At 43.8% G+C, this 22,423-nt stretch overlaps 1 protein-coding gene across 1 annotated transcript; it reads right to left on the bottom strand.

Moving 5' to 3' along the window:
* Positions 1-185: 185 nt before the first annotated feature.
* Positions 186-21,946, bottom strand: LOC143168047 (myosin heavy chain, skeletal muscle-like). The gene is made up of 8 exons (XM_076354130.1): positions 21,890-21,946; positions 3,262-3,570; positions 2,906-3,109; positions 2,096-2,221; positions 1,833-2,000; positions 1,644-1,746; positions 1,306-1,403; positions 186-338 (listed from the first exon to the last, which is right to left on the bottom strand). The coding sequence occupies exons 1-8, from the start codon at positions 21,944-21,946 to the stop codon at positions 186-188; spliced, it is 1,218 nt and encodes a 405-aa protein (XP_076210245.1).
* Positions 21,947-22,423: the final 477 nt, after the last annotated feature.

Genomic DNA, 22,423 nt, shown 5'->3' with positions numbered 1-22,423 from the left:
ACTGTGTACATGTACTCCAAAAGTAATGAATGCTAGAATAAATAAATAAAGCATGCTAATCACTGTTCATACGCAAAGGTCTCTACTGTCTTTATTACTTAGACATAAATGATAATTATAGAAGAAAGCAATACAGAGATTTACATTTTATGCATGCCTCAGGTCACTTTTTAGCCTTGGGATCCTCATTCCTCCTCTTCTATCTTCTTATGAAACTCCCGGCTGTTTGCTCGGAGCTTGTTGACCTGTGACTCTGCAATGCCAGCCCGCTCCTCAGCTTCCTCCAGCTCGTGCTGGATCTTGCGGAATTTGGAGAGGTTGACATTGGACAGCTCCTCCTGTGCGGGGAGAGGGAGTTGTGAAAACAACAGGCAGTGCGTGGACATTTAATATCTGAAAACTGGGCAAACAAAAATTTAAATGCCACAGCTGGGCAAGCAGGGCAGGTTCAAAACCAAGGTAAGAAGCTGCTCAGGGTGTTAAGCGTGCTAGAAGAGAAAAGAACATTGGAATGTCAAAAATGCCATGGCCACATTACACACAGCAAGGTCTAGGCAGAGTTCATGGCAAAGTCCTGAATAGAATCATAGAATCATAGAATCATTGAGGTTGGAAAAGACCTCTAAGATCATCGAGTCCAACCGTCAACCCAACACCACCATGCCCACTAAACCATGTCCCTAAGTGCCTCATCTACACGTCTTTTAAATACCTCCAGGGATGGGGACTCCACCACTTCCCTGGGCAGCCTGTTCCAATGTTTCACCACTCTTTCAGTAAAGACATTTTTCCTCACGTCCAATCTAAACCTCCTCTGGTGCAACTTGAGGCCATTTCCTCTCGTCCTGTCGCTTGTTACTTGGGAGAAGAGACCGACACCCACCTCGCTACAACCTCCTTTCAGGTAGTTGTAGAGAGCGATGAGGTCTCCCCTCAGCCTCCTTTTCTGCAGGCTGAACAACCCCAGTTCCCTCAGCCGCTCCTCATAAGACTTGTTCTCCAGACCCCTCACCAGCCTTGTTGCCCTTCTCTGAATAGACAGACTAGCAGCTGCTTCTGACACCCAGGGTAGGGTAGGAAGGAAGAAATAGAGGTGGGAAGTGAGGCTTAGAGCAAAACAGATAGAACTGGGGAAGTATAGTTCCTTCCAAACCCAGCAATTCTTACTCTTACATTCCCCATTGTCTTGTAGCAGCGAATGCATCAAAACAGTCAAGGTTTCAAAAAGTTGGACAGAAGAAAACACCAACACAGAATTCCACCTCCACCAGAAGGAAATCTGGCCTTGGTCAGAGTGGTACTTACAGCCTCCTCAGCTTGCCTCTTACAGGACTTCACTTTCATTTGCAGCTTGTCCACCAGATCCTGGAGCCTGAGAACATTCTTCCGGTCTTCCTCAGACTACAGAGAATGGCAAATAATAGAAAACCTTGTTTGCCTCTTTCTCTAAATTTCATAAATGTGAAACAGAGGGAGTAACATTCCTTCTGGAGCATTGCTGTCCAGAAGGATAGAGGTCAAAATCCTATTAACTCTGTCACTGACTGAGGTATAGAAAGAAATCCCTCTGGAAGGCAATGTGCCAACATTTTGACCTCCTAGAAGGAGGGTGTGTCAACACAAAGAAGCCTCCTACGTTAGCTGGTAGGTCAGCTCCTTCACCCTCCTCTTGTACTTGCGCACACCCTTCACGGCTTCAGCGCTGCGCTTCTGCTCAGCATCAACCTCCCCCTCCAGCTCCCGCACCTGCAATGAGAAGCCCATCTTTGGAGCTTCCCTGGTATCTCTCCAAGGGACATGCTCACTCATGCACAAATAAAAGCCCTATGCACTCTGGCCTCCAGCTTCCTGAGTTGCTTCTTGCCTCCCTTCAAAGCCAACTGCTCAGCCTCATCCAGACGGTGCTGCAGGTCCTTCACTGTCTGGTCCAGGTTCTTCATCCTCTCCAGGTGGGCGCTGGTGTCCTGCTCCTTCTTCAGCTCCTCTGCCATCATGGCTGCCTGATGAGAGCAAAGGGACAAAGCCATTTTGGGGCTGGGGACATTTTGGGGGAGAATACATCCACCATCAGCAGTGAAAGGAGCCCCCAACTCACATCCGTGATGGCCTTCTTGGCCTTCTCTTCAGCATTGCGGGCTTCCTGGATCGTATCCTCCATTTCACCCTGGATTTGGGCAATGTCTGTTTCCAGCTTCTTCTTGGTATTGATCAAGCTGGTGTTCTGTTGAAGAGCATCAATGTCACAATTTTGTTTTTGTTAGCTTGCAATATCATCTCAAGAGCATTGCATAAATTTATTTTTTAATATAAATTGTGCCATCAGGTCACATGGGATTCTGTTCTAAAGGAGCTGCTGTGGTAGCTGTTAGTTTCTCAGCTGTGATGTGCTTCAGTATTTCAAGAACATCCTCCATAAAGTCTTTCCTCGCTGTTTCTCAGTCAACAGAGAAGTAATTTAGACTTATAAAGAAAAAAGACATAATCTTTCCTTACCATTTTCAATCTAGTGGCAGTAAAAATTTTAAATGGTGCTATAGAATATGTATAATGACATCGTTAAATGATGTTAATGACAGTATTAGTGTATTCCTATTTTTTTAATGATCAACCTAAGTTTGACTTTAAAGTCTCAAATGTAAATGTGAATGCTGTTGAACTAACTTAAGTCATAGAGGAAGAACCTCACATATCTCTCTGAATTTATTACTTCTAAAGTATCTGCACTGTAGTCTAGTGAAATTCATGTTATATCTGCAGCTGAAAAGTCCCTTTTAATATTTGTTATCCATACTGTGAAAATTACAATGAATTTTATAAAATACTGTTACAATTCAGCCAGACTTCAGTTATTTCCTATATATGTATGGAGCAAAAGTATAAATATAAAATATATTTATACACTGACCTGGGTATGGAGGAGCTGCACATGCTCATGTGCATCCAGAAGCTCCTGCTCAGCCACTTTCCTCAACCGCTCCGTCTGCTCCAGGGCTGCCCGTAGCTCCTCAACTTCAGCCTGCAACAGGTTTGCTCTGCGCTCCACCATGGCCACCTGCTCCTTCAGGTCCTCCTGTGTCCTGAGAGCATCGTCCAAGTGTAGCTGGGTATCCTGGTAAAAGAGAGACAAGACAGATTGTGAGGTGTATTTTTCCTATTTTCTTATTTCCTATTTTCACATCAGTATAGAACTGATAGAATTGTAGAACAGGAATTTTTTAGCTGTTTCAGAAACCAGTCGGCACATGTTTACTTGTGCCATACCTTTAGCACCGCCTGTGTGTTTCTCAGGCTCTTTTGTGCCTCCGCAGCCACGCGGTTGGCATGGCTCAGCTGGATCTCCATTTCATTCAGGTCTCCCTCCATCTTCTTCTTCAGCCGCAGGGCTTCATTCCTGCTCCTGATCTCAGCGTCCAGGGTGCTCTGCATGGACTCCACAATTCTGAGGTGGTTTCTCTTCATCTGGTCGATCTCCTCATCTTTCTCTGCTATCTTCCTGTCAACCTCAGACTTCACCTGGTTGAGCTCAAGCTGGAGGCACAAGATCTTCCCCTCTTCATGTTCCAGGGAGGCCTGGACAAGTCAGCAGGAACAGTGACTTAAACTACCGCTTCCTAAGTGATCACTTATGCAGTACTTCCTGAAATCTAGGCTTGCTTTATTGCCGTGTCTGCAGATAACTATTCCCAATCATCAGATTCTCACTCTATGGAAGACACTGACTATTGATGGGAACAGAAACAAAACCAAAAATAGAACAAAAGGGAAGAGGGGGAAGGACCAAGTTTGCAGAGAAGGCTGGGAAAGGGAAGCTTAATGGCATTAGGTGCTACTTGTGAAGATGTATTTGACAAAGGTTGAGCAGGGAAAGACAAGGAAGACTCCCTGTTCAGTGAGAATGGGGGTCACGAGTTGTAGAGAAAAGGTATGAGTGGCAGGTCCTACAGCACCCCTTTCTAGAAGTGTTTTTAAAAGCAAACTCATGAAATATCTTAATATATTAATATTACTATTATTATTATTATATTATTAATAATATTAATATATTATTATATTCTATATTATAATATTAATATAATTATTAATATATTAATATATTAACTATATATGCGCTGTTCATTCATCTTGTGTTTCCTGGATTTCTGTTTACAGGCAATCTCCTGTTAACAGTTCTGTGTGGTAAGAAGTCAACTATTTCCCAGCAGGTACCAAACAAATGTGTCCAACCCAATGATGAAACAAAATTTGCTGTTTTAGACAGCATAGCTCAGGTAGAATTGCACTGCACTAGTATGCACAGATGTAAAGGGATATGGGAAGTGCCCATACAGCTGCATAAAAAAAAACATCTTGGAGAGTTTATTCCTATGGAGTAGGTAAATCAGAATCTTACCTCTTGTGATACCAGCTGGCTCTCAGGCTGGAAGCTGGTCAATACTGAAAAACAGAAATGACAACTTCTTTCTTATTTTTGCACAGAATCCCAAGGATAAGTCACAGGGCAAAAATATGCCGGTGACTTGAAAGCAGAAAAAATCTCTATTGATACAGACAGTCTTTTGAGGAAAGCAGTTCCACAGGCAGCAGGAATGCAGTGGGATTCTGCCAGCACCGAGCCCTCCATACTCTTACCTTGAAGCTTTCTGTGGAGACAGAACAGACTTGTCCTACCAGCACTTTTATAGGTTCTGGTCTGCACATACAACTCCCCGCTTTTCTTTCTGAGGTCAAAAAATTTTTGGCAAAGTATTGTTTGGCAAACTTGACTGAGTGCATGATTCCCATTTGTGCTCGTGGATATATTTAGAAATATTTGAAGTCTTACTAGCTACGTGAATAAATCTATAAATATTTTGACTAGGAATCTGAAAGGAGGAAGTGCTGTCCAGCAAATAGAGCAGGACACTGGGACTTGGAATTGTTGGCTTCACTTCTCTTGACTCTGAATTGCTGTTTGACATATAAGATTTGTGTGTCTCAGGACTCAGCAGTAGTGAGAAGGATTACCATTACGAAAAGCTTTGGGGAGATTCTATTCTGAAATATTCTGGAAATAAAGAATAGGAACAATCTAGTATAGTCTAATTCCAAAAGTTTGGACAACCATATCATGCTTGTGTTACTGCACCTATTTACAACTCCTTAGCTTTTTGCTGGCTACTTTCAAAAGACCAGAGAAGACTGTTTATCACCCTTGATTCATGCATTTAATTACATCTTTTACTTTCTTCTGAAGTATTGCTAATTAGCTACAATTTGAAATTGGATTTTAAAGGTATTGTTTTGCTGTTCTCTATATCTGGCTGTGCTGGTTTGCTCAGATGTATGTCTAGCAGAAATTTTGGTAAGGTCAGATTAGCAGTGATTACTGGCATTTTGCGTCCTTCATCTTTTAGGTTTAATGGCAGTTTTAACTCGCCAGTTAACTGTATAAACCTTGGATAGTGGCTATAGTTACCAAATGCAAGAATGGGATTTAGATCACAAACACACCTCCTCCAGCCTTCCCAAGCACAAACACAAACTCCACAGAAATTTAGAGAACTCCTGGGAGGCTCCAGGTCTTGACATGTCTAACCTGTGGATGTAGACGTGTGTCCTGGTTTCGGCAGGGATAGAGTTAATTTCCTGTCTAGTAGCTGGCACAGTGCTGTGTTTTGGATTTAGGATGAGAACAAAGTTGATAAGGCACCGATGTTTTAGTTGTTGCTGAGCAGTGCTTACACTAGCCAAGGACTTTTTAGTTTCCCATGCTCTACCTACTAAGGAGGCTGCAGGTGCACAAGAAGCTGGGAGGGGGCACAGCCAAACTGGCCAAAGGAACTTTCCATACCATGTGACGTCATGCTCAGTACGTAAACTGGGGAAAACTGGCCGGGGGGGCCACTGATCGGGGACTGGCTGGGCATCGGTCAGCGGGTGGTGAGCAATTGTACTGTGCATCACTTGCTTTGTGTATTATTATTATTATTATCATATTATTATTATCATTTTATTTCAATTATTAAACTGTTTTTATCTCAACCCACGAGTTTTTCTAACTTGTGCTCTTCCAATTCTCTCCCCCATCCCACCGGGTCGGGGGGAGTGAGCGAGCAGCTGTGTGGTGCTCAGTTGCCGACTGAGGTTAAACCACGACAGTCCTTTTTGGCGCCCAACGTGGGGCACGAAGGGTTTGAGATAATAACAGATTAACCGGAGTGTATTAAGGAACTTATATCTGTTAGTAGTTGTGGGTCACAATGTTGGTTTCTCTGTTCTCGATATTGATTTGTATAATCTGCATCATGCTCTTTTTCCTGCTGTACATGTTAAAGATTGGTGTTGGTTTTTGCAGTTTGCTGTGGTCTGCAGTGATTAGTGATGTCTCGCTTGTGAGGTTTGTTTTTAGAACATTGACCTTGACGTTAGCGTGGTATGTAGGTTTCGCAATGAAGCCGTTACTGTATCACGGATGCCATTTCATGGAGACAACTAGCAGTTGCAGTAACTTTTCTGAGAGTTTTTTTACGGAGGAAATACAGAATGGCAGTGTCACTACCTTCTTCTATAATGTTTCCTCCTTCATTACAGTAACCAGTATTTTGAACAGCCTTGGGTAGTTAAGATACTTCTATTGGTATCTCTTGGGAATATAATTTCGGTTTTGTCTAAAGTTGATAAGCAATTTAAGAATATCATCCAGAGATCTGCCCCAAAGCCGAATAGTTATGAGTGGCAGGGTGTGTGGGACAAGATGGGCAAGTACCTAGGCCAATGGGCACCCCCAGTGTTTTGGAACTTCACCCCTGAGCAAGTGCAGAATCCTCAAGAGTTAGTAGAATATTTGGACAAAGTATGCTGTCACCCTGGCAACTCCAGAGAGATGCAGATCATTGCAACGTGCTGGGGCCTGGCCCATGCCTACCGAGCCCTGTTCAACACCATTCAGTACCCTCAAAGGGAAGAGAAGGTCTCTGGCTCTGACAGTAAGGCAACATGCACTGCAGCCACTCCAACCCCGGTGACAGGCCCTGCGGCCACTCAGACTCCGGTGATATGCACTGTGGCCACTCAGACCCCAGCGACACACCCTGTGGCTGAACCAAAGAACCAGCCTGTGCCGGTATCAGTCGCCCCTGTACACAAGAAGAAATGTTGGAAGTGAAAGTCGGCTCGTTTAGTAAGGGAGGAAGAAGCTTCTTCTAAAAGGGAACCGGAGGAAGAACTGTACGACTACCCTGGAGAAGGGCCATCACGAGAACGGGAGGAGGAGAGCCAGCCGCTGACCGGGGAGGAGGAAGAGGAAGAACTCATAAACGAGGCAGTGACCACCCGATCTCTATCCCTGAGTGAGCTGCGAGATACACGAAAAGATTTCAGCCGTCGTCCAGGCGAGCATGTTGTCACCTGGCTGCTCCGATGCTGGGATAATGGGGCCAGTAGCCTGGAATTAGAGGGTAGGGAAGCCAGGCAGCTGGGATCCCTTTCTAGGGAAGGGGGCATTGACAAAGCAATTGGAAAAGGGACACGAGTCCTCAGCCTTTGGAGGCGACTCTTGTCAAGCATGAAGGAAAGGTATCCCTTTAAGGAAGATGTCATATGTCGCCCAAGCAAGTGGACCACCATGGAGAAGGGTATCCAGTTTCTGAGAGAATTAGCTGTGCTGGAGGTGATTTATGATGACCTGAACAATGAACAACTATCCAAAGATCCAGATGAAGTCAAGTGCACACGACCCATGTGGTGGAAGTTTATAAGGAGCTCATCATCGTCATACGCCAATTCATTGGCAGTGATGACCTGGAAAGATGGAGAGGAACAAACAGTGGATGAATTGGCTAGTCAACTCCGGCAATATGAGGAAAGTCTCTCTTCCTCCCTCGTCTCGGCTGTGGAAAAACTGTCCCGGGAGATCCAGCAACTCAGAGAGGATAGGTCCTACTCCTCACCTGTACGGACCAGTATCTCGGCTATTAGGAGTCAGCGTTCTTTTGCTCGAGAGTATAAGGGGTACACACCACGGGGCACCCCATGGTTTCACCTGTGTGACCACGGAGAGGACATGAGGAAGTGGGATGGAAAACCTACCGCAGCCCTAGGGGCACGGGTACATGAATTGCAAGGGAAAACAACCACAGAAAGGGGTTCTTCCAGGAAAATTGCTGCTCCAGTTTCCAGCGGGCAGTTCCCCAGACAGAGTAGAAGGGCTGATCTTACTCCTGATGTTAATGAAGAAACTTCTGATTCGTATGTACAAGAAGTGAGAAATGAGTACTGTGATGAGGATTAGAGGGGCCCTGCCTCCAGCCAGGGGGAGGAAAGGGACAACCGGGTTTACTGGACTGTGTGGATTCGGTGGCCTGGCACATCAGACCCACAGAAGTATAAGGCTCTGGTAGACGCCGGTGCACAGTGTACCCTAATGCCACCAAGCTATAGAGGGGCAGAACCCATCTGTATTTCTGGGGTGACGGGGGGATCCCAACAGCTAACTGTATTGGAAGCCGAAGTGAGTCTAACTGGGAATGGGTGGCAGAAGCACCCTATTGTGACTGGCCCAGAGGCTCTGTGCATCCTTGGCATAGACTACCTCAGGAGAGGGTATTTCAAGGACCCAAAAGGGTACCGGTGGGCTTTTGGTATAGCTGCCTTGGAGATGGAGGAAATTAAACAGCTGTCTACCTTGCCTGGTCTCTCAGAGGACCCCTCTGTTGTGGCGTTGCTGAAGGTCGAAGACCAACAGGTGACAATCGCTACCACCATGGTGCACCGGCGGCAATATCGCACCAACCGAGACTCCCTGATTCCCATTCATGAGCTGATTCATCGACTGGAGAGCCAAGGAGTGATCAGAAAGACTCGCTCACCCTCTAACAGTCCCATATGGCCAGTGTGGAAGTCTAATGGGGAGTGGAGACTGACAGTAGACTATCGTGGCCTAAATGAAGTCACACCACCACTGAGTGCTGCTGTGCCAGACATGCTAGAACTTCAATATGAATTGGAGTCAAAGGCAGCCAAGTGGTATGCCACAGTTGATATTGCTAATGCGTTTTTCTCAATCCCTTTGGCAGCGGAGTGCAGGCCACAGTTTGCTTTCACTTGGAGGGGCGTCCAGTACACCTGGAACCAACTGCCCCAGGGGTGGAAACACAGCCCCACCATTTGCCATGGACTGATCCAGACTGCACTGGAACAGGGTGGAGCTCCAGAACACCTGCAATACATTGATGACATCATCGTGTGGGGCAACACATCAGGAGAAGTTTTTGAAAAAGGGAAGGAAATAGTCCAAATCCTGCTGAAGGCCAGTTTTGCCATAAAACAAAGTAAGGTCAAGGGACCTGCACAGGAGATCCAGTTTTTAGGAATAAAATGGCAAGATGGACGTTGTCAGATCCCAATGGATGTGATCAACAAAATAACAGCCATGTCCCCACCAACTAGCAAAAAGGAAACACAAGCTTTCTTAGGCGTCGTGGGTTTTTGGAGAATGCATTTTCCAAATTACAGTCTGATTGTAAGCCCTCTCTATCAAGTGACCCCGAAGAAGAACGATTTCAAATGGGGCCCTGAGCAACGACAACCTTTTGAACAAATTAAAGAGGAGATAGTTCATACAGTAGCCCTGGGGCCAGTCCGGGCAGGGCAAGATGTGAAAAAGGTGCTCTACACCGCAGCCGGGGAGAACGGCCCTACCTGGAGCCTCTGGCAGAAAGCACCAGGGGAGACTCGAGGTCGACCCCTAGGGTTTTGTAGTCGGGGATACAGAGGATCCGAGGCCCGCTATACTCCAACTGAAAAAGAGATATTGGCAGCATATGAAGGGGTTCGAGCTGCTTTGGAAGTGATTGGCACTGAAGCACAGCTCCTCCTGGCACCCCGACTGCCGGTGCTAGGCTGGATATTCAGAGGGAGGGTCCCCTCTACACATCATGCAACTGATGCTACATGGAGTAAGTGGGTCGCACTAATCACACAACGGGCTCGAATAGGAAACCCCAGTCGCCCAGGAATCCTGGAAGTGATCATGGATTGGCCAGAGGGCAAAGATTTTGGAATATCGCCAGAGGAGGAGGTGATGCGTGCTGAGGAGGCCCCAATGTATAATGAACTACCAGAAAATGAGAAGCAATATGCCCTGTTCACTGATGGGTCCTGTCGCCTAGTGGGAAAGCATCGGAGGTGGAAGGCTGCTGTATGGAGTCCTATACGACAAGTTGCAGAAACTGCTGAAGGAGAAGGTGAATCGAGCCAATTTGCAGCAGTAAAGGCCATCCAGCTGGCTTTAGACATTGCTGACCAAGAAAAGTGGCCAGTGCTCTATCTCTATACTGACTCATGGATGTGGCAAATGCCCTGTGGGGGTGGTTGCAGCAATGGAAGCAGAGCAACTGGCAGCGCAGAGGCAAACCCATCTGGGCTGCCGCATTGTGGCAAGATATTGCTGCCCCGGTGGAGAACCTGGTTGTAAAAGTCCGTCACATAGATGCTCACGTACCCAAGAGTTGGGCCACTGAAGAACATCAAAACAACCAGCAGGTGGATCAGGCTGCTAAGATTGAAGTGGCTCAGGTGGATCTGGACTGGCAACATAAGGGTGAGTTAGTTATAGCTCGGTGGGACCATGACACCTCAGGCCATCAAGGAAGAGATGCAACATATAGATGGGCTCGTGATCGAGGGGTGGACTTGACCATGGACACTATTGCGCAGGTTATCCATGAATGCGAAACATGCACTGCAGTCAAGCAAGCCAAGCGGTTAAAGCCTCTCTGGTATGGAGGACGATGGTTGAAATATAAATATGGGGAGGCCTGGCAGATCGATTATGTCACACTCCCACAAACCCGCCAAGGCAAGCGTCACGTGCTTACAATGGTGGAGGCAACCACCGGGTGGCTGGAAACATATCCCGTGCCCCATGCCACCGCCCGGAACACTATCCTGGGTCTTGAAAAGCAAGTCCTATGGCGACATGGCACCCCAGAAAGAATTGAGTCAGACAACGGGACTCATTTCTGAAACAACCTCATAGACACCTGGGCCAAAGAGCACGGCATGGAGTGGGTGTATCACATCCCCTGTCATGCACCAGCCTCCGGGAAAATTGAACGATACAATGGACTGTTAAAGACTACGCTGAGAGCAATGGATGGCGGGATGTTCAAACATTGGGATATGCATTTAGCAAAGGCCACCTGGTTAGTCAACACTAGGGGATCTGCCAATTGAGCTGGCCCTGCCCAGTCAGAATTTTTACGTACTGTAGATGGGAATAAAGTCCCTGTAGTGCACATAAAAAATATGCTGGGGAAAACAGTTTGGGTTATTCCTGCCTTGGGCAAAGGCAAACCCATCTGTGGGATTGCTTTTGCTCAAGGACCTGGGTGCACTTGGTGGATAATGCGGAAGGATGGGGAAGTCCGATGTGTACCTCAAGGGGATTTGATTTTGGGTGAGAATAGCCAATGATCTGAATTATGTGATGTTAAGTACTAATTATAGTTATAATAGTTATACTAATAATACACAGATATACTAATCATACTAATAATATTATATGCCATACTAATGTTATTACAATAAGAATCACCCAGACTAATGAAGAATAACTTCAGTGAAACCAAGCAAAGCACAGTGATGATGGTACCAGAACTGACTTCAACATGAAACAATCCAACACCACATACCATCTCCATTTTTTCCTGCCCTGGAAGATTATTATGACAGATGGAGCCTGAAGTCATGGACTAAATGAACTCACCGAATGTTTTAGAGGGATGGCCCACAGACTAAGGGAATGATATCTCTGTGTGTTTGTATATATATATATATATAAAAAAGGGGGTGGTGATTAATGAAAATGTACTGGAAAATATGAGACTTGAGCATGACGCAGATGGTATAGAATAAGGGGTGGATATTGTCCTGGTTTCGGCAGGGATAGAGTTAATTTCCTGTCTAGTAGCTGGCACAGTGCTGTGTTTTGGATTTAGGATGAGAACAAAGTTGATAACGCACCGATGTTTTAGTTGTTGCTGAGCAGTGCTTACACTAGCCAAGGACTTTTTAGTTTCCCATGCTCTACCTACTAAGGAGGCTGGAGGTGCACAAGAAGCTGGGAGGGGGCACAGCCAAACTGGCCAAAGGAACTTTCCATACCATGTGACGTCATGCTCAGTACATAAACTGGGGAAAGCTGGCTGGGGGGGGCACTGCTCGGGGACTGGCTGGGCATCGGTCGGCGGGTGGTGAGCAATTGTACTGTGCATCACTTGTTTTGTGTATTATTATTATTATCATATTATTATTATTATTATCATTTTATTTCAATTATTAAACTGTTTTTATCTCAACCCACGAGTTTTTTCTCACTTGTGCTCTTCCAATTCTCTCCCCCATCCCACCGGGTGGGGGGGAGTGAGCGAGCGGCTGTGTGGTGCTCAGTTGCCGACTGAGGTTAAACCATGACAACGTGACTTTTTTTTTTTTCCCCATAGCAATCCAGTGAAAATTCTAGGTATTCTAGGTAGATTTATTCTGCCAGAAGCCTCATTCAACAGAAGGTATTAACAAAAGTAACCTAAACCTCACCCTAAGAATACAAATCTAGATCAAGAAGGAAGTTTTTTTCTTAATCTTAAAATGCCTTGTCATTTCTAAAACAAACAAAGAATCATTAGTTTAAGCAAAATTCACAAAGGTTTTTGATGCTGTTTACATAGAGGAAGAAGAGTACTTGTTCTGATCCGTCAATGAGAATGCATTGTGTCTTAAGACAGGAACATTGTTTATCTATGTACAAATAAGTTTAGTTGTGTAGATAGCTTTTAAATTAAGCATGATAGTTTTCAGTGAAGGTGAACATTAGTTAAACCTGGGAAGAGACACATTAAGCAATTGGAAAAAAAAGCCACTCACATGGCTTTTAGCAATTCATAGGGAATTTTAAGGATATGGCCACTTTAGGGAATCTGGTGTGGCCATATCCCCTGGTGCTACAGATATGCATCAGACAGCAGAAAATTTATATATCTTGTGGGAAAGGTGTAGGGGGAAAAAACACAAGTAGAACACTCTAGCTACTCTGTATAATAAAAGTTTGAGATTCATGAGGTGTCCGGGAATACCTTCTGGGTCCTGCAGAGCTGTCATTTCCTTTGCAAAGAGTTAGGTATGATCTGCTATTTGAAGTTTTTCCATGGAGCTAGGATAAAGTGCAGTGATTCTGTACCATATTCTGAAGGCTCATGCTCTCCCTCAAATGTCTGGGAGGTGAAGCACTGTAAGAAGGGTCAGAGAGGATAACCAGTCTTCTCAACTCACTGTTTTAAAGAACTTTTGTATGCCTCCAACACTGCATGTACAATTGAAACATCTAAGATCAAGTATTCTTTTATGAAGCTGCCAATGTCTTTCTGAACAATAAATGTAGAGATTTTATAGTTTCTGTTTGAAAAATAATATTGAGTACTTGTAGAAATGTCACTGAAGAAAATGGAAAGGTCTTATTCATCCTCTAGCATGCAAAACAGGATAAAGAGAGAGAAAGAAAAGATAGATTTTCCCCTCTTCTTCTAACACATTATATAATTGTTTAACAAAGAACGGACTTGACTGTTCTTTATATGACACATGACATTAACTCCAAGTTGCAGCTGTAGTTTTTTGATAAACTTGTCTCTGACTGTTGACATAGCGAATTCCAAGTTGTGCAGGAACCGAAAGCTTAGCAGGTGAAATCCATATAGCTGTAAGAAACCTCTTATCCTTTTAATTCTGATTAAGGATCTCTGTGACCCTAGCATTATTCACTTTTACAGTCATTACTGTGTTTATGTGTCTAGTAGTAGCTACAAAATGATTCTTTATATTTCAGCTTCCTCTTGGGTCCTCTGCACATGTTAATTAAAGAAGATGACTTGGATTCCAGTACACTGGTTCAAAGATCACACTTGCAATATATCATCCTCTCTGTCAGTTTGACATCTTGTATTTTGTTTCACCTCCTAGGGTAATGGGAATCATCTGGGAAGGCAACAGATTTGAGAAGGAATAACAGATGACTTGCGTTTCTGTTCCCTGTGTCTTTAACTTCCCTTGCTAGAAACCTGGTAATAAAGGACCACCTTCTACAATGCATGGCCTAGCTCAGGAAATAGCACCTCACACATATTCTTCCCGCAGTCAGTACAGCATCAGGTCCCAAAGCCATCCTGGTGCCCTGAGTTCTTGTGGATTGCCTTGCCTCTCCATCTAGCTTGGAAAAGTGAGAATGGGGAGACTTTAACCAATCTGGAAAGAGGTTCTATCCATTACCTGTCTGGAAAGAGGACTTGCCAAGGCAGAAGCATTTCTCCTCACTTTGCTGTATAAGAGATGAGGCGCTCCTCTTACCCCTATCCTGATTCTCAGCCTGCTGAGGGGATAAAGAGCAGTAAGCAAGCTGTTCCTCCTTTGCATAGGATGATTAGGCCTAAAGCTCCCTGTTCCATCTGCTGAGTGAGACTGATTCTGCCTGGGGTGTCAACACCAGGTCAGAACACAGCAAAGGAAGACAGTCAAAGAAGACATCTTCAGTCCCAGCCAGGAAACACTGCTCTGGTCTTCAATATCAAACTTCCTGTTCCTGAGGAGACTCTTAGAGAAGCAAGGCTATGGTCAGATAAAAGGCTTTCCTAAGCAAGGTCACTACCCTCACTTAGCACTTTCTGGGTCTAAAACAGTTGGTGGAATGAAAAGGTACAACTATCAAAAGTCGGTTTGGGAATTTTTTAAGCTCAAGCATCTTTCTTATTTTGGTGGCACATTGATGTTTTTTCTTACAGCCAACAATGTAAGGGAGCAATAGAGAATAAACAAATGTTATGGCAATAGTAAACAACATCATAATGCAAGTATCTGTAGAATCTAAGTCAAAGCTGGCCAGATCCAAAGTATACCCTCAAATTTGGATTTTTACTGCTTGCAGTAATCTCTGTAATCTTCAATGTCTAGAAAAGAAGTAAACAGCAAGTGTTTTGGCCATAGAATTGCTAAAAAATGCCTTTAATTAAACTTACTTTCTCAGCTGCAGCTCTAGGGATAGGTAAGAGCTGCAATAACCCTATCACCATGACTTGACTGCTAGAAAAAGGCAAGCTTTCAGTTCTAAGAGCCTTTATTAAAACACCAGCTCAAAGCCCCACCCAGAAGCCTAGGAAAGTTTGATCAGCTGATCTGGGTACCCTCCCTTTTCTATTGCTAGTGTATCAACAAACAAACAGGCTGAATTAAAGAGTGCATTATTGGAAAGATGATAGGAAAACAGAGTAATATGTGAAAGGGCACAATTAGTCACTGGTGTCCTCTTTCTCTTGAGATTCTCTGGCTATTACCTGACTCTCCATTTCCTTGAGTTAGAGTTTAGGACGTGAATGCCCACAAGTGTGAGCCATCTGCAGGTCAGTGTTCTTTGCCCACTGTCCCTTGCAGCAGCTCCACGCTGCTGGCCATCCTGTTAACTGCACCTGGCCCCGAATAGTCCTCACAGCTCCTTCAAAGTTACTCTTTAATAGCTCTACAGCTTCCTCTGATAATCCCTCTTCAGCATGACCACAGGTAGTCCTTGCTGAAGAAACTTGCCAAATACTCCTACGTCCCTTCTTTGTCCAGGCTTCCTTCAACCAAGGTTGTAACTTATTGCAGTATACGAAATGACTGTTGACTCTGGATGTATTTTTCCTATGTTCTTACAGCAGATTGCAGAGAGTTCACAGCAAATCTGAAAGTCACTGAATGGAAGAAGCAGCCTGCCAGGATGTAAAGAATAGGGGAGATTTATTTATAAAATCTTTGTGCTTCTGATCTGTCTGTTTCTGAATTTTTTGTGTTCTTACACTGTCCTTCATAGTAGGATCAGGTTTGGGGGTATAATAGTCCAATAATAGTGTTGATTTCATCACCTTACAAAAATGATTTGTGCAGATCAGCTGCAAAGTTTTGATCAGTTCAGGGTCCTGGCATAATCAGACATCTCAGAAACTTTAGAAAAAGGAAGTAAAAAATGTGGTACTCAAAAAGAAGAAAAAAAATAGGTCAGAGCTTGGCAGCACTCAAAACATTAATAAAATGTAAAACCAGGAAATATTACTATGCTATGCTATTAAATTGATTTGGCACCCACAACTCACCTAGGGAGTCCATATGATTACTCCACTTAAAAACACATGTATGTAGTAGAAACCAAAAAAAACCAAAGAGGAGAGTGATCAGGGATAAAGAGTGGCCTGCACATAAAGGACACTACATAGGACAGGACACTTCTTTTTTGGAATGGGAGTGGCTGATTACACCTAGGTCTCAAAAAATTCAGAAAATAATGACAGGCATGCAAAGGTGAATATGGAAAAATAGCTAAGGGACACCCGGTACCAATGAAGTAATTTTTCTTAGCATGCACAACTGAACTGTAGAAATAATTTCCACAGAACACTGTGAAGGTCAAAGGGTAAATTGTTACCGTAAATTGGCAGATGAAGAACTCTCTAAGACTCAATTTGGAGTTTTAGAAAGCAGGCATTCTTTATTGCAGCGCTGGGTGCAAGGTGGAATTTCCACAAATCAAGCACACCTAAGGCTAGATCACCGTTACATTTATACACAAAAATTACGAGGTAATACACTCCCAATTACAATGATTGGTTAGTGATTTACATAAACTTATAGTATCTGCTGTGTCATTTTCTCCTGTTATTACGCTTGCATAGGGGAAGGGTCTTCACCTGGGCAAGGGTCTTCTTGACCTGTGGGTGTGTTTTTTAGTATTATAATGAGGACAGTTCACTTCAGGTTACCTTAAGATAAATGTTACTGTCAAGTTAACTCAATACTCATCCATCTACCATGTCAAGTTGTCAAATAAGTCATCCCATATACAATGAGGCCTAAGTGGCCTGGTCGCGCTCTGAAGACTTAAAGGTAAGGTGAACGTGGTTCAGTGACTAACACAACAACCCCTTACATAATGCTAACATGAAGATTAATAACACAGCAGAAGCAGCAACCCCTATACGACGTTCGCATAAAGATTAATCACCATGTTCTTATATTTACTCATTCACTAACAAACGCAAAATATAGATTCAATAAAAATAATAATCAACATTTGCAACAAAATGAGTTAAAAAGGATTAACAAGCTTTGTTGTTTTTTTTTTTAATTCCATAAAAATTTAGACATTTTGGAGAATAGGTCCATCAGAAGCAATTATTCATACTAGTCCAGGTAGACCATCCTGTTCAAATCTCTAAACCACTATCTTTATTGTTCTCTCTGGACCTTATCCACTTCCGCTATCTCCTCTTTCAGGTGAGGGATAAGAACAGACACTGTATTCAGGTGTTATAGACTTATATTGCAAAAAAAATCTGGGACTTGTTTTGTTTTTTTCTTTATTCCCTTTTCTGATAATTTCTGTAGCTTATTTTACCCTTTTACCAGTGCGGAGCAGAGGGCAAGGATCACCCCCCTCGACCTCCTGGTGATGCTCTTCCTAATGCAGCCTAGGATGCTTGGCCTTCTTTGCTGCAAGGGCACATTGCTGCCCACCAGGACCACCTGGTCCTTCTCTGAAAAGATGCTTTCCAGACGGTTGGTTCTCAGCCTGTGCTGGTGCATGTGGCTATTCTTTCTCGAGTACAGGACTTCATGCTTCCCTTTGTTGAACTTCATGTCAGCCCTTTTCTCCAGCCTGCTGCTAAGGTCCTTATCAACTGTTCCTCCCACTTTTGTATTGTGTGCAAACTTGCTGAGAAGGTGTTCTGTCCCACCATCCTGTTTGTTAATGATGATGTTAAATGCTATCGAATCTATGTTTTCTGGCCCTGTATTTTCTGTTTTGCATATTGTTTGCAGTTTTGTCAGTTGCGCCCATATTTTTTGTTAAACTAGGGGATCCCAAACAAACTTCTGTATCTCAGGGATGTCACTGGATATCATGCATAACATGGGACTATCCAGAGCTGGTGCTAATGCTTCTTCTGCGGGAGCATCAGGATGCCAGCTTGCCTGCCAATCTAAACCACCTGCAGTTAGCTCCCACCTTTACAATGCCATTTTCCACTGTTTGGATTTCTAGGATCTTTATACATCTCATCTCAGTCTGGAGCATGGCATAATCACGGCTTTCCTCTCTGGAAATACTAAACCTTTCATATCAACAGCTGTCAAATGAATAGCTTAGAGGAGATGCACAATATTCTTTGCAGGGCCAAGCAGAGGCGATGGAGAAATTTCTTTGGAATTGTTGTTACTGTCAGCATGTTTCATTGTTTTGCTCCAATATGACTCCACAGACTGACATCATACTTTGCTCCCAGAATCCAATCTGGAGCACACCAGCTGGTTCTCTCCACCTGGGAGCTATGTGTGTGGCACAATGTGATGCATTAGTTCACCCCAGGATCTGTTCCAGACAGACAATATAGCTACTGAATAGGCCACCTATACCCTAATGCAACATAGTGCAACACATGCCTTCCTCATCACGCTATACACATGTCACTGTAGTGAGCTGCAGCTTAGTCCTCATCGTACTGATGTCTATGAACTGGAAAACTGCAAAACAGTTACTGTGTTTCAGCACCAGGGGAGCCTCACACCAAATGCTATGCTATGTACCTACTTGATCCTGTTAGCTCTGTGTCCTGGTTTCGGCAGGGATAGAGTTAATTTCCTGTCTAGTAGCTGGTACAGTGTTTTGCATTTAGGATGAGAACAAAGTTGATAAGGCACCGATGTTTTAGTTGTTGCTAGGTAATGCTTACACTAGCCAAGGACTTTTCAGCTTCCCATGTTCTACCGACTGAGAAGGCTGGAGGTGCACAAGAAGCTGGGAGGGGGCACAGCCAAACTGGCCAAAGGGACATTCCATACCATGTGACGTCATGCTCAGTACATAAACTGGGGAAAGCTGGCCGGGGGGGCCGCTGCTCGGGGACTGGCTGGGCATCGGTCGGCGGGTGGTGAGCAATTGTACTGGGCATCACTTGCTTTGTGTATTATTATTATTATTATCATATTATTATTATCATTTTATTTCAATTATTAAACTGTTTTTATCTCAACCCACGAGTTTTTCTAACTTGTGCTCTTCCAATTTTCTCCCCCATCCCACCGGGTGGGGGGGAGTGAGCGAGCGGCTGCGTGGTGCTTAGTTGCCGACTGAAATTAAACCATGACACTCTGCTATCACAGCCAGTATTCAGAAACACTTTTTTTAAGAAACCTAAAGAAAAGGTTAATCTGATAAATCATTTAGGATTAATTTTAGCCATTTTTTTTACTTTAGGACTTTAATAATTTTCATTTCCCTTTTGTTAAAAAAAGTGTTTTAAAGGGAAATTTCCAGACTGTCAGGTTCCAATACTCTCTGACCAGGCTCCTTTGGATATTCCACACAAAGAGGGTTTAAGGTTTGAATACCAGATTTAGCTATTTGGAGATATTTGACATTACACAGTATTTTGATTTAACAGAGTGATACTGCAAAATGTGGAAATCACAACACAACATAATATAGCAATTACAATATACAGTTGAGTCACAATACAAACATGATTCCCATTACCAGTCTCTAGATGCTCACCATTGCGATGCTGGGCATCCCCAGTCACTGGGAAGGAATATGTGCGTTGAAGCCAGCCCAAGCCCATCGCTCTCTTCAAAGTTCATGTTGCTTATTGTTTGATTTTTATACTCTGTGTTGGCCTGAGCCACATATACACTTCCCTCCAACCCTTTCTCCCCTCCTGCCTGGTCTGACTGGCTCAGGAGGATTATACTTCCTACTGGTGGTTTTAAGGAAAATCATTTACATAAACAGTTGTGCCACTCAACAGATACACCTGTTTATCTAAAACAAAGGTCCTCTTTGTGTTGCGATAAGTTCAGCTCCCTTTAGGATAGCTGTGATCACTTCCTACATTCCTTTTTGAGCTTCTTGAGCACATCATCTTTGCTTACCATCTCTGAGCCTTCTTCTGTTGTGGGAGTTTGTTGAGATTGGTCACACAAACTGTTGCTTGAACTGATGTTATTGAATGCTCTTATTGTATTGTATGCTTCTATTCAGAAGGACCTTGACAGGCTGGAGAAATGGGAAGACAGGAATGTCATGATATTCAACAAAGGGAAATGCAAATAATGTGCACAGGTTAGTGTCAGGTAGGTACAATCCAAGGGATTGTACAATCCTGGGGGAGAGGAGGGGTGTATATGTTTGTGTATTTTAACCAAAAAACCCCCAACCCCAAAACAAAACACAAAAAGTGTTCCTACAAAACAGAAGGTGATTATGAACAGAAATACAGAATGGCCTCTGAAATTTACAATAGGATTGCATTCAGTCTGTGAATCCATGTGCCATATCTAATCAAGATTCAGCTAGGCGATGTAGAGGGACAGTCCTGAAAGAGCCAGCAATGTTTGGATGCAAAAAGAAAAACAAGTGGGGTCCTGCCAATAATTGACTTTCTGCCATTTCTGTTTCCATCTATGCAGGGTTGGCCTCCACTGGCGCTAGAAGCAAAACACAGCACAGCCAAAAAGAAGTGTTGTTTGAAAGCCATCTCTGGATATAGAATATCCTGCACAGCAATGCGGTGTGAGCAAGGCACTGGAGCGCTGACATTCCCTACAGAGGAGGGGGGATTCGGGTATGCTGAAAATAGATCCTTCTTGAGATGGAGACCAGGCAGCTGCCTCACTTTCTGCCAGCTCCGAAGATACAACTTCCCTTCCCCCATGCTGAGAGGGGCCAGAAAGGACAGACAGGTAATTTCAGCAGTTCAGATAAAATAAAGTTGAAATATCTCAAAATTCTCAGTTTATGGCATACCCTGTCCAAGACCCCCGAGAGAAACTGTCTTCCCCCTGTTCAGTCTGCTGTGGAGGTGACTTACATTTCAAGAGGGAATAACTGACATGAACAATGCACTGTTCTGAAAGGAGCGTTTACTCATAAGCAATACAATCTTTATGCTACTGTCCTCATCCAATATTGCCCACTGATTTTAAGGTAACACACTAGACAGTCAAAGACAGAAAAGTCAGCGTTACTGTAATACTTGCAAGAAATCTGTGAAGGTTAATGATATGTAGGTGCAATAAAATAACTCATGCAAGCCCTGGTATGCCCACAGTAATACTTTCTGTAACTGTAAAATTATCACTGAGGCATTTTGGTGTTTGGGCTCTAGCTTATATTAAGCTCTCTTTGGTTAATGTATTAGGTGCTTTTTCCTTTTTTCCCATGTCTGATGTTATTGCTGGACTCCTAGAGTTTCCTGCTTGGGCTCTTTGTCCCAGGCTGTAAATTCTGATCCTGCCCTTCACTGGTGTGGTCTGAAGCTTCTCTACTCTGCCCAGTCTAACTGAGTGGGGAATGTTAGTCATTGCCCAGGCAGAATGTTTTCTGGGCTGGATGGCATCTCTGCTTCCACCACAGCAAAACAGAAACTTCCAGTCTTACTGATGCTGCTGACTTACGTGGCTTTGGGTCCTGTCCCTCCTCCATCTCCATCAGCTTTGACGAACAGAAAATTGTTTCACTTTGTTTTAGTTGGGCAGAATATTTGCACAGGACCAGTAACCATTGCATTCCTTGGGTCAATCCATACCAAGTGGTGTCTATTCATGGTTAATTGTTTGTCAAGTCTGCCAAGAGGAGAGGAGTTGGAGCTTGAGCCTATAAGAATGCAGCAGCATCTCTCTCATCACGAGCTCAAGAAATACACACAGCAGGTGTCCCAGGACAGGTGGCAGCTCTAACCAACTGCAAATAGGCACTGCAAAGTAGCAGTAGGATATGTCTCTCTGGTTGGTCTGAACAGGTTCTTTTGCTGACCTGTCATGATCAGACCAATACCATAACCTTGAAGATTTCCTCTGACATGGATTCTTCATTTGCTTGGCAGTCACCCATTGTTGTATCCGGTTTTCAAAGTACTGGGGATCAGTTTGTTCTTCCTCTCTTATTTCTTCCTTCCCCAATCCATCATGCTTTCTCTGAACAATGGAATTTTGCTCCTATTTTCTTTGTGTGAGAATGTTTTACATCTGAGGGACTGTAAAATAGATTGTGCCATCTCTAGTGCTGGCTTGGACTGGGAAATGCACTGGTGATGTCCTTTCATAAACAGGATGAGGGAAAGACTTCAATGTTTTTATTCAAAATTTTCCACTGCTTTTGGGTGCAGCCAGAGACATAAAAGGACTCAAAGAACTTCAGTGAAGAGATCAGCAATCATGTTAAAGAAACTCGTGCCCTCAGAAAGAAAGGTTTTTTCATGCTATTGAATTTGCCAAGACACATCAGAGTAAAGGAGAAGTGACAGGAGTGGGAGAAAGGCAATAAGGAGAGGACCTGCCAGCAGCTGGTAATACCTAGTAGTCTGTACAG

Source organism: Aptenodytes patagonicus, chromosome 16, assembly GCF_965638725.1.
Source record: "Aptenodytes patagonicus chromosome 16, bAptPat1.pri.cur, whole genome shotgun sequence".
Taxonomy (NCBI): domain Eukaryota; kingdom Metazoa; phylum Chordata; class Aves; order Sphenisciformes; family Spheniscidae; genus Aptenodytes; species Aptenodytes patagonicus.
Note: the sequence above shows the minus strand (reverse complement) of the source record. Positions and strands in the feature narration are given on the sequence as shown.

Excerpts from the sequence above, each read along its gene's own strand:
- LOC143168047 (XM_076354130.1), bottom strand. The coding sequence starts at position 21,946 with ATGGGTGACTGCCAAGCAAATGAAGAATCCATGTCAGAGGAAATCTTC. Across the intron at positions 2,222-2,905 it reads TGCAGCTCCTCCATACCCAG|AACACCAGCTTGATCAATAC; the intron begins GTCAGTGTATAA and ends GCTCTTCAACAG. Across the intron at positions 2,001-2,095 it reads CCAAGAAGGCCATCACGGAT|GCAGCCATGATGGCAGAGGA; the intron begins GTGAGTTGGGGG and ends TGCTCTCATCAG.